The sequence below is a fragment of the Oncorhynchus gorbuscha genome, linkage group LG18 (assembly GCF_021184085.1).
Source record: "Oncorhynchus gorbuscha isolate QuinsamMale2020 ecotype Even-year linkage group LG18, OgorEven_v1.0, whole genome shotgun sequence".
NCBI classification, from domain to species: domain Eukaryota; kingdom Metazoa; phylum Chordata; class Actinopteri; order Salmoniformes; family Salmonidae; genus Oncorhynchus; species Oncorhynchus gorbuscha.
This window is the reverse complement of record NC_060190.1, coordinates 35,380,902-35,394,381: the sequence shown is the minus strand read 5'-3', so window position 1 is coordinate 35,394,381 and position 13,480 is coordinate 35,380,902. Positions and strand designations below refer to the sequence as shown.

The window sequence follows — 13,480 nt, the reverse complement described above, 5'->3', positions numbered from 1 at the left end:
ATTCCAGGTGACTACCTCATGAAGCTGGTTGAGAGAATGCCAAGAGTGTGCAAAGCTGTCATCAAGGCAAAAGGTGGCTACTTTGAAGAATCTAAAATATGTTTTTTTTTGTTTAACACTTTTTTTGGTTACTACATGATTCCGTGACAAAAGTTTCACCAGGAGAATGTTCTGACCCACACTCTAAAATCACATACACAACTTGATCTATTTCCCATTCACTGATTGGAGGGAAAACTGTTGGAATGTTACTTTAATTTAAATGAGGAAGTTTTCATAGTTTTGACGTCTCAGTATTATTCTACACTGTATAAAGAAAAACGCTTGAATGAGTAGGTGTGTCAACTTTTGACTGGTACTGTTATACATACATAATGTTTCACCCTTATATTAGTATGTACTTGAAAATACAGAGTGTTTCACAACATTAAGACATCTTCATAAAATGTTTTTATTAATACAAGTGTCTATCATTGTTCTTTCACTTTGAGAATGTAGAGCAGGTTGTGCAGATAGGTGTGAATACAAATCAAATTGAATCCCATTTTACATTTAATAATAAGGCAGCAACATGTGAAAACTGCAAGGGGTGTGTAGACTTTCACTAGGCACTGTATGGACTTGTTTTTTCCATAACGAACATATAGGACCGTTAAGAGCAGACAATTCTCATCGCCACACAAACCAAACCTCTTCAACCCTCCCTTAACCCTCCTTGTTAACCACTCCCTATATGGAGATAATATAGGATCACATATCTAATATATATGATTACTGGACCATGAGCCGTATCCTCTGAAACCCCACCACCTCTCTCAGCCACAATGACTGACATGCATACATATATAGAATATTAGTTACAGAAGACGCTATGCGTGCTCTCTCACCCAACCCCTGCACACATAACCACCGTCTCCTGAAAATGTTATGTCCACTACAGTGAGTTCGTAAGATCATGTTGGTTCTGGCACTGCAGCTCATGGTCTTTATGCAGTAAAGCAGGAAATCTAACAATGATACGATCCCTGCTAATAGCACCATGGTGAGCGCATCACTTACTGCATTAGCTGGTTGGCTGTGTCGCTAATCTGCTAAGTGTGGCTATCAATATCCTGGCAGCCATTGAATGACAAAAGGTCCAGTGCTGTATCCGGTGCATCCAGCCACTGCTGCTGAAATTAGGCTAAATTAAGTCAGTTGGCATCTAAGACTAACCTAGCACCGCCTTCTTTCCGGAAGAGCAGGGACATTCTGAGGCTGCTAAAACCTCAATTGAACTATATCCAAAGCTGACTTCTATAATTTAACATTGACTTTTTGTGCCTAACCATATCCTGTTTTGACCATTGCCCTAAGAATAGTGGGTTGGGATGACTTTAATATTTTCACGCCCTATTAGTGCTGCACACGTTGGTATTTGAAATGCAAATGGGAGTGGCCAGCAGCCCCGCAATCTCCCAATTTGAACCCTGAACCTAGTGTAGATGTATGTGTCATGGATGAAACATGTTAGAGAATGCAGTTGCAGTCACACTATGCATGCATATGTCCTGTACCAAATTAATACCCCTCCTTTGATGCCCTTTGTCTGTCATTGTCATGTCTGCCCCCGCTCCCCCTCTCTGGCGCTCGAGGCCGCCAGGCTGCTCATCATTATGCACACCTGTCACCATCATTACGCGCATCAGTGCTTAATCGGACTCACCTGGACTCCATCACGTTATTATTTACCTCCCCTATAATCGGGAGCCCGGAGCCCGCGCCTCGGTCGGCTCGTTGGGCTCCCGCGCCTCGAGCCGGCTCGCCCAGGTAGGACGCTAGGTGGCGCCCCTAGAGGGGGGGGTACTGTCACATCTGCTCCCGTTTTGCCTCTGGTGCACGAGGCCGCCAGGCCGCTCAACATTACGCACACCTGTCACCATCGTTACGCACATCAACGCTTCGTCGGACTAACCTGCACTCCATCACGTTATTAATTACCTCCCCTATATCTGTCACTTCCTCTGTTTCTTTCCCAAGTCAGCATTAATGTTGTTATGTGTTCCTTGTCCAAACGCTGTTTGTTTTTTGTTTCTTGTTTGTTTATTCATTAAATATTCACTCCCTGCACTTGCTTCTCGTCTCCCAGCGTCTGTCCTTACAGTCATCATCGTGGTGAGGAAATTCACATTGATTGAATGTATGTACATGAGAAATATGTTAGGCACAAGTCTACATGCACCTAGTATGGTATACAAAGGTAGAGATAATCATATGTCTCATATGGAGAGGATGTGACCGCTCCCACTGCAGAAGTAACTAACCGTATACAAGGTACACAGCAGCAGTGGATGTTGAGATAATAGTGAAAGTACTAGCACCCTCTATTCATCAGTTACAGGGCTGCACTGCTCCTAAGCTCTTCTTCATCAGGCTTTAGTTTACTGTGTCCAGTGTTTTATAAGTGTGAGCCTTATAAAACATGTATGTTCTAGAATTAGAATACTACAGAATTAGGTTTGTAGACACAACCAACCATCACATAACACTGGATAATCGCTCACAGTATGTTGTAATGCATTGAGTGAAAGGTGGCACACAAACCCCCTCCAGACTGCCACACACACACACACTGTGGCCAATGCTACATAACAGTGAATGCTTGCAGCTGGGTGTGAACCAGGACAAGTACAGCTTTCATATCAGAGGGAGGAGACAGGGTTGGATTTATTTATGAATAGCCTACAGAGTGATATTCAGCCGTAGGTTGCCTAATCATGTGTCCTGTTGGCTTGATGGCATCATGCTTAGGCTGTAGATTATATACCCAGCAAAAATTGTGCACCTGCAGTTGGGTACATATATTATGAAACAGTTTGATGCATTGAAAGCCCCCAGGACAGGTTTAATGCATTCTGCATGGCAATAATTGACATATAAACGTATATCAGAAAGATTAGATATTATCAACCATTGAGTGTAAAATACTGTAAATAGATGATAGAACATTTACAAGCAGCACTCATATATACTTGTTTAAAGTAATGCATTGCAGGCTTTATGTGAAATCACAGACATCTCTGCAATGATGTAGTTGTTCAATGAGTGAAATAGTCTTGCCATAGGTTCCCAATGAGGCCATCTAAAAACAAAGCAAAGCATGTGAACCTTGCAGCTGTGGGTTTGTTTTCCTATACAGTAAACGCTGCAGTCCGCTGGCACTGCACTGTTGCTAATAAACTGTGCAGGATGTGAGGGACATTGAAAGCAAGTGACACCTATAGATGGTAATTTTCCATGAAGAAATATTGTGGGACTTGCTTGAGCTCTTTAAAATGATTTTGTGGTCGTGTAAAGAAGTGTTCTAATTTTAGATCAGAAAAGCAGAGAAGTAAAGATTTCATACGCTCCGAGTTATTGTCTGACTTGTTGGGAAAGTGATCAGAGTAGCTGATGTGTCAAACGTTACTTTGTTTACGGTGAATCGAATGTTGGAAGTCATGAGAGTTTTTTAAGCCTGTGTCACATGAAGCAATTTTGACTCAATGTCTGTTGCAGATACAAGTCACATCATCTCAAGCAACTTTGCTATTACAAGAAGCAATGCAAACACTATTGAAATTGCATGCAACACCCAATCATGTCATACATCATATCATGGTTTCAGAAATGAAATGTTTATCCAAATGTTTAGTAATTGTAATAGCATCAATATAGACATAATATAAATGTTGGCTGTACATTTTCGCTAGCTAGCCAAAATGTTGCCTAGTTTCCAACCATGTTTTACCAAGCTAGTGACAAGCTTAGCTAGCTAGTGCAGTTCATGTTGGACAATTTCAGTTGAAACTAGACAGAGAAAGGCCTGGGTTGCCTATTTGCCAACCAGGATTTACCACGGTAGCAACGAGCTAAGCTAGCTAGCTAGTGCAGTTCATGTTGGACAATTTCAGTTGAGACACAGAAAGGTCTGGGTTTACTTTTAAAATCATATTTATTGACTGCCAGACCATGTACATTAACCATGACAACTGTGTTGGAGTTCTGAACAGAACTATATGACGAGCACAGGGGGTTGGTGACACCTTAATTGGGGATGACAGGCTCATGGTAATGGCTAGACCGGAATGGGTGGAATGGTAGCAAACACATAGTTTGATGCCATTCCATTCGCTCTGTCACAAACATTATTATGAGCCATCCTCCCCTAAGAAGCCTCCACTGATGTCGAGTCATGTAAACTTTTTTCTGCTTACTGATTGGACATTGCATACAGTCAATTCTGTGAAATAGGATTGATTTCTATCTCTTGCGATGCAATGCAACTAAGTTGCAGGCTATTTCTGGGTGGTGACACACTGAGCAACCCATAAATTGCCTCCAGTGTAACATCGGCTTAACAATGGGACCTTTTAGAATGTTGAAGAAGTCCCATGAAAATGGTTGAGCGTTTTTTCAGGAGATTAAAAAGCTTAATAGTTCAAAAAGGTAGTAATTGTATTAAAAGTTGAATAAAAGCACACTATTCCTGACCAGTCTGCACGTTTTAAAGTTTGATTGACGTTTCTAGCTTAAATGATGTAAGAAAATAGTGTTCTAAATCATAATAATAATACAAAGTCATAAATATTTTTTACAATATTAAAAGTGGGACTCTTTTGCTTTTGCTAGTCTGATTAATGATGGGGAGGGCAGACCACGCCCCTGGACGCTCCGCGGTCTCCATGTCTGCAGTGAAGAAACTAGTAGGTCTATATGGTGTACCTTAACAAGTGCACTCTTGCTCCTTCTCTGTAGATAAGGTAAGAAAAAAAATGCCCATTCACGTTTCTATTTAGTTATTTAGATCTAAGTGTGTACTGTGTCAGTGTTTTTCTGTGCTGAGTTTAAGCTACATTATTAAAAGAGAAAATGTGTTTTTTTTCAATTTCTTAAAAAATAGAGCATGTTATATACTTGAAATGCTGCGCCATCTCTTGCTTCAAGTAATGAACAATTGACTGTAGTTTAATATGGTCATGATCTTCGACATTTCCACCTAAACTATCCATGCGTCAAAGGCAGTCGGGAACATTTTACGCACAGTTCTGAGGACCGTTTGAATCATGTGTGCTATCGGATGAATCACCCGGATTTTTCCCACGGTGCTACTGGACGTTAGGAATGACCTGGAAAATACGTTGTTTTATCGATTCAATCATTTTAAACTGGACAAAGCTTACAATAAATCCTCATTGAATGGACACATGACAACACAATGTATGCATTACCCCAAATGGAAGTCTACCATATTCTATCAACACGTTTTATGTATTTTGGCTGGGGTATTCACTGACATTAGTATTTAATTTAGCAATAAGCCATGGAGGGGTGTGGTATATGGACAATATACCATGGATAAGAGTTCTTATGCACTGTTCTTACGCACGACGCAATGCAGAGTACCTGGAAGCAGCCCTTAGAAATGGTATATTGGCCATATACCACAAACCCCCCGACGTGCCTTATTGCTATAATAAACTGGTTACCAATGTAATTAGAGCAGTAAAAATAAATGTTTTGTCATCCCTGTGGTATATGGTCTGACATACCATGGCTGTCAGCCAATCAGCTTTCAGGGCTCGAACCATCCAGTTTATAATCATCGTTATAAACCGGGTGGTTCGAGCCCTGAATGCTGAATAGCTGAAAGCCATGGTACATCAGATCGATTACCACAAGTATGACCCAAAAAATACTGATTCTAATTACGTTGGTAACCAGTTGATAATAGCCATAAGGCACCTCGGGTGTTTGTGGTATATGGCCAATATACCACGGCTAATGTCTGTATCTGCGTCACGTTGTGTTGTGCATAAGACAGCCCTTAGCCATGGTATATTGGCCATTTACAACACCCCCTCTTGTCCTATTGCTTAATTATATTCTATGCTCTATCAATGACATTGTGAGATCACTCAGGGGGGTTTGGGGTACTTCTTTTTAAAATTCAGATGCTGATTGGTTTAAAAAAAGAAGCAGAACCAACTTGGAGAGAGTTTTGAGGCACAACAATGGCCTCTTGTGAAGGTCAGTATAATAAATCAACCCAGTTTTGGGGGTTTGTCAGGGAATCAGCAGTAATCTGCATGCTGAATTGGCACAGGAAGGAGAGAGCGAGGGGAGGGAGAGGGTGGAAAGAGTAACCATCAATAGGCATTACAGCACTAATCCTACACCTCTTTGGGCCTTCTGTAAGTGATGGGTACAAACGAGCTTAGGCCAATAATTAATGACCTCATACTGAACATGCAAGCTTTTATATAAGTAAAATGGGGAGCTTACAAGATGGCAGTAGTTAACCGAGATCTCCACCAAAGCTGTGGTCCCCCAATTTTGTTGTTGTTGTTGCTTTGTGAGCTACTTGAAACCTTTCAAACGTTCCTGTATCCAAATTATGTGTCTAGCCATATTAGTCCTAAAACATGACCCAAGAGGAAATGGCTGTGGGTTGGTCCCCACCCACCATATGAGAAACTCTGTCCCAAAGTGTTTGGTCATGTTGGGCTTCTTTATGTGTGGTGAGGGTTGAAAAGGAATGTACATACATGTAAGACAGTCCAGTGTTCTGCAGAGTAAAACTACTTGTCTGTCGCTGTTCCAGGTGCCGGCTGTGACGACAGAGCCACCATGGGTCGCAAAGAAATAACCTGCAGTTGGAAGAAAGTCATCAACAATATCAGAGATGTGTTCGAATTCAAAAAAGCGTTGGGATCGTAAGTACTTTGTCCGTTTAAATGACTGACTGGAGGTGTAATTCAAAGCACTTTTACTTTTGAAGATAACTTGCTTCATCCGATGGCAGCCATTTTGTGCTTGGTTGTTTTCACTGGGCCTTTGTTGCTGAGTAGCAGCTCTTGTCAGCTTCTTATCTCCGACTAAAGAGCCATTATTACAGGATTAAGTGCATCTCCAGGATATCTACTTTACCTGTGCCTAGAGAAGGATCCTAGTTTGGCACTATAATCCTGGAATGTTCTACCCAGATTATCAGATTATCAGGACCCAGGTCAGGGCAGGTCATGTTTATCAAGGGAACACTTGGCGCTCACACAATACAGTCTCTCTCACCTTAAAGATTGAACCTTTCTTGGAAAGTTTTGAGTTTAAACGAAGTAGCAACAGTATCCAAAAGGGGACAGGACATGGCACATTTTGGAAAATTGGTTGACCAATGTGTATATGTGTGTTCATGTGTACGTACATTTATGGTCATGTGCGTGTGAGCCTGAGAGTGTGAGCATGTGGGTCTGAGCACATGTGTGCTAGAGTGTGGTTGTGTGCATGTGTGGGTGTATGTGTGTTTTGTAGGTCAATGCACAGTGGGTCTATGCACAGTGGGTCAATGCACAGTGGGTCTATGCACAGTGGGTCTATGCACAGTGGGTCTATGCACAGTGGGTCTATGCACAGTAGGTCTATGCACAGTGGGTTTATGCACAGTGGGTCTATGCACAGTGGGTCTATGCACAGTGGGTCTATGCACAGTGGATCTATGCACAGTGGGTCTATGCACAGTAGGTCTATGCACAGTATATGAGAGCTTTATGAAAGGAGTTGTTCTTTGTGAAATCCAAAAGAAATGTTTTACTGCCCACACAACGCTGATATCTGCAGAATGAGAGGGGTCTGTCTGTTGTCCCTGGCCTACCTGTTGTCTGAGCCTCCTTCTCACCTCCTCAACCCTCTCCTCAAGCAGCTTACAGCATAATACATGAGAGAGGCTGAGGTTGAGAAAAGTGTGAGCCAGGCAGGTGAGCAATGATGTCATTACAGAGCGGGCACAGCCTATCTCACTGCTCAATTAAAGGATTAAGGGCCTGGCATTGTGTGTTGACAGTGTGCATTTGCACGAGGTGAGGTGTGAGGGAATATATGCGACTGTGTGCCTGCTGGGGTGCGTGAGTTTGTGTGCTACATTGAGTATCTGTATATGTGTGTGTTCATCAGACCTGGGTTCAAATAGTATGCTTTTCTTTCAAAATACTTTGAGTGTTTGACCGAGTCTGCCAGGAGTGCCAGATGAGAGGGAGGAAGCGAAGTGGGAAGCACAATCAAAGTATTTGAAAGAAAACAAATACTGCTGTATTGGAACCCAGGCCTGGTGGACATTGTGTCTCCATCTGTATGTCTGTCTCTACCAGACAGTGATGTCTTTGGGCACAGGGCGCACTTATTGCATCAGTATCATAGGTGTTGGAATATGGTTGTCTGCCAAACAAGAGGATTACCCACACCGTGGTCTCCCTCAAACAAGGCAGTCAGCAGATGGGAGATCGGATCCATTTTATGAGGTTTAGGATAATCTTGGCTCCCTCCCACACATGAACACTTGCCCCCCCCCCCCCCCCCCCCCCCCACGGTCTTCTCAGGGTTCATCCAGGGTTGACTCTGTGCAAGATCGGACAGAGACAAGCAGACACAATGGACGATGGAAAGAAGCCTCCGGGATTCATTGTGTTTTAGTTCTTGAGAATTTCTGTGGTATGTAACGTTGTCTGCAGCTGGAGCAGGCTACTACTTTTAATTATCCAATCAATTAAATCAAGTAATCAATCAATCATCTCAGGGGTCTCTTCTCTGGGCCACCTGTCCTGAGCTTCAGGCTGGGTAATGAGTACTCATCCTCCTGTATTGCCCTGCTGCTATTCACAGGCCCCAGGAGCACAGGCCATACCTGAAGCTTCTATAGCCCTGTTTAGACCGGCAGCCTAATTCTGATGTTTTTTTTCTCACTCATTCGTCTTGTTCCTAGCCGTGTGCAGCTATGAGCCAGGAGAGTGAGGCTTGGTGGTGGTGACTCCACCTACAGCACTGTAGCTTTCCAAAGAGTGTATGAGCGCTTCCACCATCTTATCCAAATATCTGTGGAATGAGGTTCATTTTTCAGGGTTGTTTTCGAGCTGTTCAACTTCGTCCTCAGAGCTTATTGGTTTAATTTGAGCGATATTTCATTTGATTAGAGCACAGGTGTCTAACTCTTTCCTTCGAGTGTCTGTGTGTCTGCGGGTTTTCGCTCCTCCTTTGCACTTATGGTCATGAAATTAGTTAGGAACTCCCCTCACCTGTTCTAGGTCTTAATTGGACACACATTGAACAGAATAGCAAAAACCAGCAGACACTCAGCCCCCCGCTGAAGGAGTTTGACACCCCTGGATTAGAGACTAGAATTGTTAACTGTAGTTAAGCTCAGAAATCTGCAAGTTTATGGAACCCGAAGAGGTTCATTGACGATAGAGCTCAAACCCATATGGGTTGGATAGTGGACATAGCCTTATAACCGTTTCTCTGTCTGTGTGCGTAGGGGTTCGTTCTCCGAGGTGTATCTGGTGAGAGAAAAGAAGACTGGAAACCTCTATGCCCTGAAGTGTCTGAAGAAAAAACACCTCAGCTGTAGTAAGCTAGAGAACGAGATCACTGTGCTGAAGAAGTAAGTACACACATACACACACTCTCACTCACACCTGAATGAACAACATCACAAATCTCTTCCGCTTCCTCTCAGGATAAGGCATGACAATGTGGTTGGATTGGAAGACTTCTATGAAACTCGGACACACTACTACCTTGTCATGCAGCTGTGAGTGGGCACCGTTATCTCTACATATACTAAATGCATTTATAAACATACAGAGAAATGTTGCTGTTTTACAAAACCTGCTGTATTAGGAGAGTCTAATGAAGATTCTGATGTGTGTGTGTGTGTGTGTGTGTGTGTGTGTGTGTGTGTGTGTGTGTGTGTGTGTGTGTGTGTGTGTGTGTGTGTGTGTGTGTGTGTGTGTGTGTGTGTGTGTGTGTGTGTGTGTGTGTGTGTGTGTGTGTGTGTGTGTGTGTGTGTGTGTTTCTTTCCTAGGGTGTCTGGTGGGGAGCTGTTTGACCGTATCATAGATCGGGGAGTGTACACAGAGAAGGATGCCAGCTGTCTGGTTCACCAAGTGCTGGAGGCTGTCAACTACCTTCATGAGAACAGCATAGTGCACAGGGACCTCAAGGTATGTTACACACACACACACAGTCAATGTAAACACACACACACGTGTAATATCCAGGCTGTATCACATCCGGCTGTGATTGGGAGTCCCATAGGGCGGCGCACAATTGGCCCAGCGTCGTCCTGGTTTGGGTTTGGCCGGTGTAGGCTGTCATTGTAAATAAAATTTTGTTCTTAACTGACTTGCCTAGTTAAATGAAGGTTAAATAAAATACATTGAAACAAATACAATATTCCAGACATATTTTACACACACACAACACTATTATATACTATGTTGGGAGAATAGTTTCTCTGACGCTTTTTGATTCTCTTTCCCTCTGTGTGTGCAGCCAGAGAACCTACTATACTTCAACTCAGATGAGAACTCCAAGATCATGATCAGTGACTTCGGCCTGTCCAAGATGTCCGACCACGGAGTGATGTCCACGGCCTGCGGCACGCCAGGATATGTTGGTGTGTGTGTGCGTGCGCCAACCGTGTGTTAGTTGTTTGGTCATTGAAATAGTGTAAAGCTTTATTGCACAGATAGAAAAGACTAGCATGGTATCTAATCCTGTGCATATTTTAACTTCTACAGCCCCTGAAGTTCTGGCTCAGAAACCTTACAGCAAGGCAGTGGACTGCTGGTCCATAGGAGTCATCACATACATCCTGTGAGTACCTATCTAGGACTTCTAGATCTATATCTGCCAGCACCTCTTCTCAACCTCTTCATAGTATTAGGATGACTGCATTGTGAGATGGTATTTCTATATAACGTTTGGGGAAAGTGTTTGTGATAACTCTGTGATAACAGTGTTCCCTCTGCGTTTAACAGGCTGTGCGGCTACCCTCCGTTCTTTGAGGACAACGAGACACGTCTGTTCTCTAAGATCATGAGGGCCGACTACGCTTTCCACTCGCCCTTCTGGGATAACATCTCAGAGTCAGGTAAGACATACCACCACCCCTACGACAAGGGTATTAACACAGAACGAGTAACATAACTACATAGTAAAGTTATTCATAAGTCCTCTCAGTGCTAGAATACTTCTTTTTACTACATATATGCTGAAAGTTCCCTGTCAGTTGTTGACGTTTGTCTGTCTCCGTTTCCATAGCGAAGGACTTCATCCGGAACATGATGCAGAAGCACCCTAAGAAACGCTTCAGCACAGAACAGGCCCTCAGACACCCCTGGTGAGTCACACACAGATCCAGGATCAGTCCACCCTCCCCTCAGGGGGAAAATAGAAAACCGATCTAAGATCAGTGTCTGGGATCCCACTATTTCTTGTTTATTCTTTGTTCCTGGTGGCTCTAACAATGTCATTTCCTGTTGCAGGATCATTGGGAAGACAGCGAGGGATCAGGACCTCTATGAATCAGTCAGCATACAGATCCAGAAGAACTTTGCCAAGTCCAAATGGAGGGTGAGCAACATGTCATAGGGCTACATACAATATGCTATCATACTTACGTTACTATTATTATTATCATCAAAACATGATTATTCATAAAAAAATATATAAATCCTAATCTTCCTGTGTGTTTGTTACAGCAAGCCTTTAACGCCACGGCAGCCATCAACCACATGAAGAAGCTGCAGTTGGCCCACGCCGACCCTGATGCCACTCTCCCACCTATCCCCTGCAACTCCCAGAATACTCAGCAGGGCGTCAACAACATCACCGCCAAGGACACCAACGGCAACCCCCCAATCCCAGTGACCCCTCCGGAGGTGCAGTGCCGGGGTCTGAGAGCCAGTCACAGCGAGCCCAGGCACACGCCGGTCGTTATGGAGACATGTAACGCAGAGAATTGCTCCTCATTCGAGGCAGCTAAGAGGTGAGTTCAAGTGGACTGAGGGGAGGGGAATATATGTCATTCTGGGGGGGGGGGGGGTTGAGTTATGTCCAAAGTGTAAAATCTGTGGTTCTTAAGGCTTTGCTTTTTGCTGTCTGTTTCAGCTGTGATGCCATTGACAGGGCGACCAATAGGAATGGGCACACCATGCAGACTGGGGTGTGTTCTGTTATGTGATTGATTGACCTAAGGATCAATTCATTGGCTTAAAGGTAAATAGGTCTCAAATACACAATGCACATGTGCTTGCATACACTCATGTACTCAATCAACGGAGTGTTGATAGGAAAACTCTCACATGAATTATATGAATCTTCATGTGGATTTACACTCCCCACGCTCCTCCAGTGTTTCTGCAGTGTTGCAGTCAAGAAGTTTGAGCCACTCTACAGGTGTCAGCTGCCTCCTGCTGGTTCAGGAGTAGTACTCTGTAGTACTCCTCTGAGATGCCCAGAGGCCCGTAGCAAAGGGCCAGGGCCCGAACCTTATCCAGAGAACACAGGAAGACCTGAGATTCCTACCCAACTACAACGTAGTACATTTACACTCGCACAAATGTAAACTTTTAATTTCTTTGACCCAAGCCACTGTCGATGTTTAGAAGAGTGTACATTCTGTACTTATATCTCAACAGAAAATGTACATTTGAAGTATTCAAAGACGTACTGTATTTGCAATGTATAATTACCTATGAATGTTTATTGACCTATGGAAAACAATGTAATTTCTTTGAATATTTGTTTCTGATATGATAGCTGTGACGGCTAGATTGTAACTCATTAATTGGCTTTGGCTACTTTGTGTTGCTGTCTGAACTAAATTAAACTGTTCTTCTTTCACTCACATCTGTTCCTACTAATGGTTCTGGAGAAACCAGATTCCTGTGGATCTGGAGAAAATGTATGGATAAAAACCTGGTCAAATAATGATTTCATTGTAGAGTTTATGAATACTGCATGACAGTTATTCAAGGGGAAGTGCTTTGCGATGTCATTGATGTCAAGCGTTAAATCGACGCCATGTGCTTTTCTATTGTGTGAATTATTTGTTTCTTTTATAATCCTAAATGTAAGGATTTTGACTTTTAAATTTTGCCCACAGGTTTGAATGACGTTGACCCATTGTTTGAATCCTAACGCTCATGTCATAACAATAACTTTGGGGTTGAGGAGGGTTGACATTATTCCCTGTCAGAGAAGATGGTTATTACTCTACTTAAAGTGGTCCTGTGTAATAATAACACCACTTTACGTACAGAGATGATCACATGTGCCACTTTTATGCCATAAACTGCTGTAGAGTTCCTCTTGTAGTGTCGATGCCATTGTAACTGTTTGACTGGAGATGCTATCTTATAAACCACAAGCACTATACTTTGCTTCTTTGTTTTGTTTCTAAATAAAAAACTTAAATGTAAATCGTCCTCTTCTATAGTTTCCTACCCTCACAAATCTCTCCTATTCGGCTAGCCTAATCCACCATCCTGACCACTGAGCTCTCATTTCATTTCCCCTCCACCAGTCTGGGCCTCCTATGATTGAACTATTGTAGCTGAGGGGCTTTGCACAAAACAAACGTAAAAGCATTAGCATCACTCAATCCTTGTGACAGAGTGTCAGCTCC

The 13,480-nt window shown here is 43.0% G+C and overlaps 1 protein-coding gene across 3 annotated transcripts; it reads left to right on the top strand.

Annotated features, from left to right (window-relative positions):
* The first annotated feature begins 4,664 nt into the window (after positions 1-4,664).
* Positions 4,665-13,275, top strand: LOC124002422 (calcium/calmodulin-dependent protein kinase type 1D-like). 3 transcript variants are annotated; one of them, XM_046309792.1, is made up of 14 exons: positions 4,670-4,781; positions 5,973-6,048; positions 6,623-6,734; positions 9,323-9,448; positions 9,524-9,598; positions 9,872-10,010; positions 10,342-10,465; positions 10,590-10,665; positions 10,830-10,942; positions 11,113-11,191; positions 11,337-11,424; positions 11,553-11,839; positions 11,962-12,069; positions 12,206-13,275. In XM_046309792.1, the coding sequence occupies exons 2-13, from the start codon at positions 6,033-6,035 to the stop codon at positions 12,032-12,034; spliced, it is 1,308 nt and encodes a 435-aa protein (XP_046165748.1). In that variant the 5' UTR covers positions 4,670-4,781; positions 5,973-6,032; the 3' UTR covers positions 12,035-12,069; positions 12,206-13,275. The 3 variants fall into 3 exon arrangements, with proteins under 3 accessions (XP_046165749.1, XP_046165748.1, XP_046165747.1); XM_046309791.1 differs by having other exon boundaries at positions 11,962-13,275; XM_046309793.1 differs by lacking the exon at positions 5,973-6,048 and having other exon boundaries at positions 4,665-4,781; positions 11,962-13,275.
* Positions 13,276-13,480: the final 205 nt, after the last annotated feature.

Excerpts from the sequence above, each read along its gene's own strand:
- LOC124002422 (XM_046309792.1), top strand. Across the intron at positions 6,735-9,322 it reads TTCAAAAAAGCGTTGGGATC|GGGTTCGTTCTCCGAGGTGT; the intron begins GTAAGTACTTTG and ends CTGTGTGCGTAG. Across the intron at positions 11,425-11,552 it reads TTGCCAAGTCCAAATGGAGG|CAAGCCTTTAACGCCACGGC; the intron begins GTGAGCAACATG and ends TGTTTGTTACAG.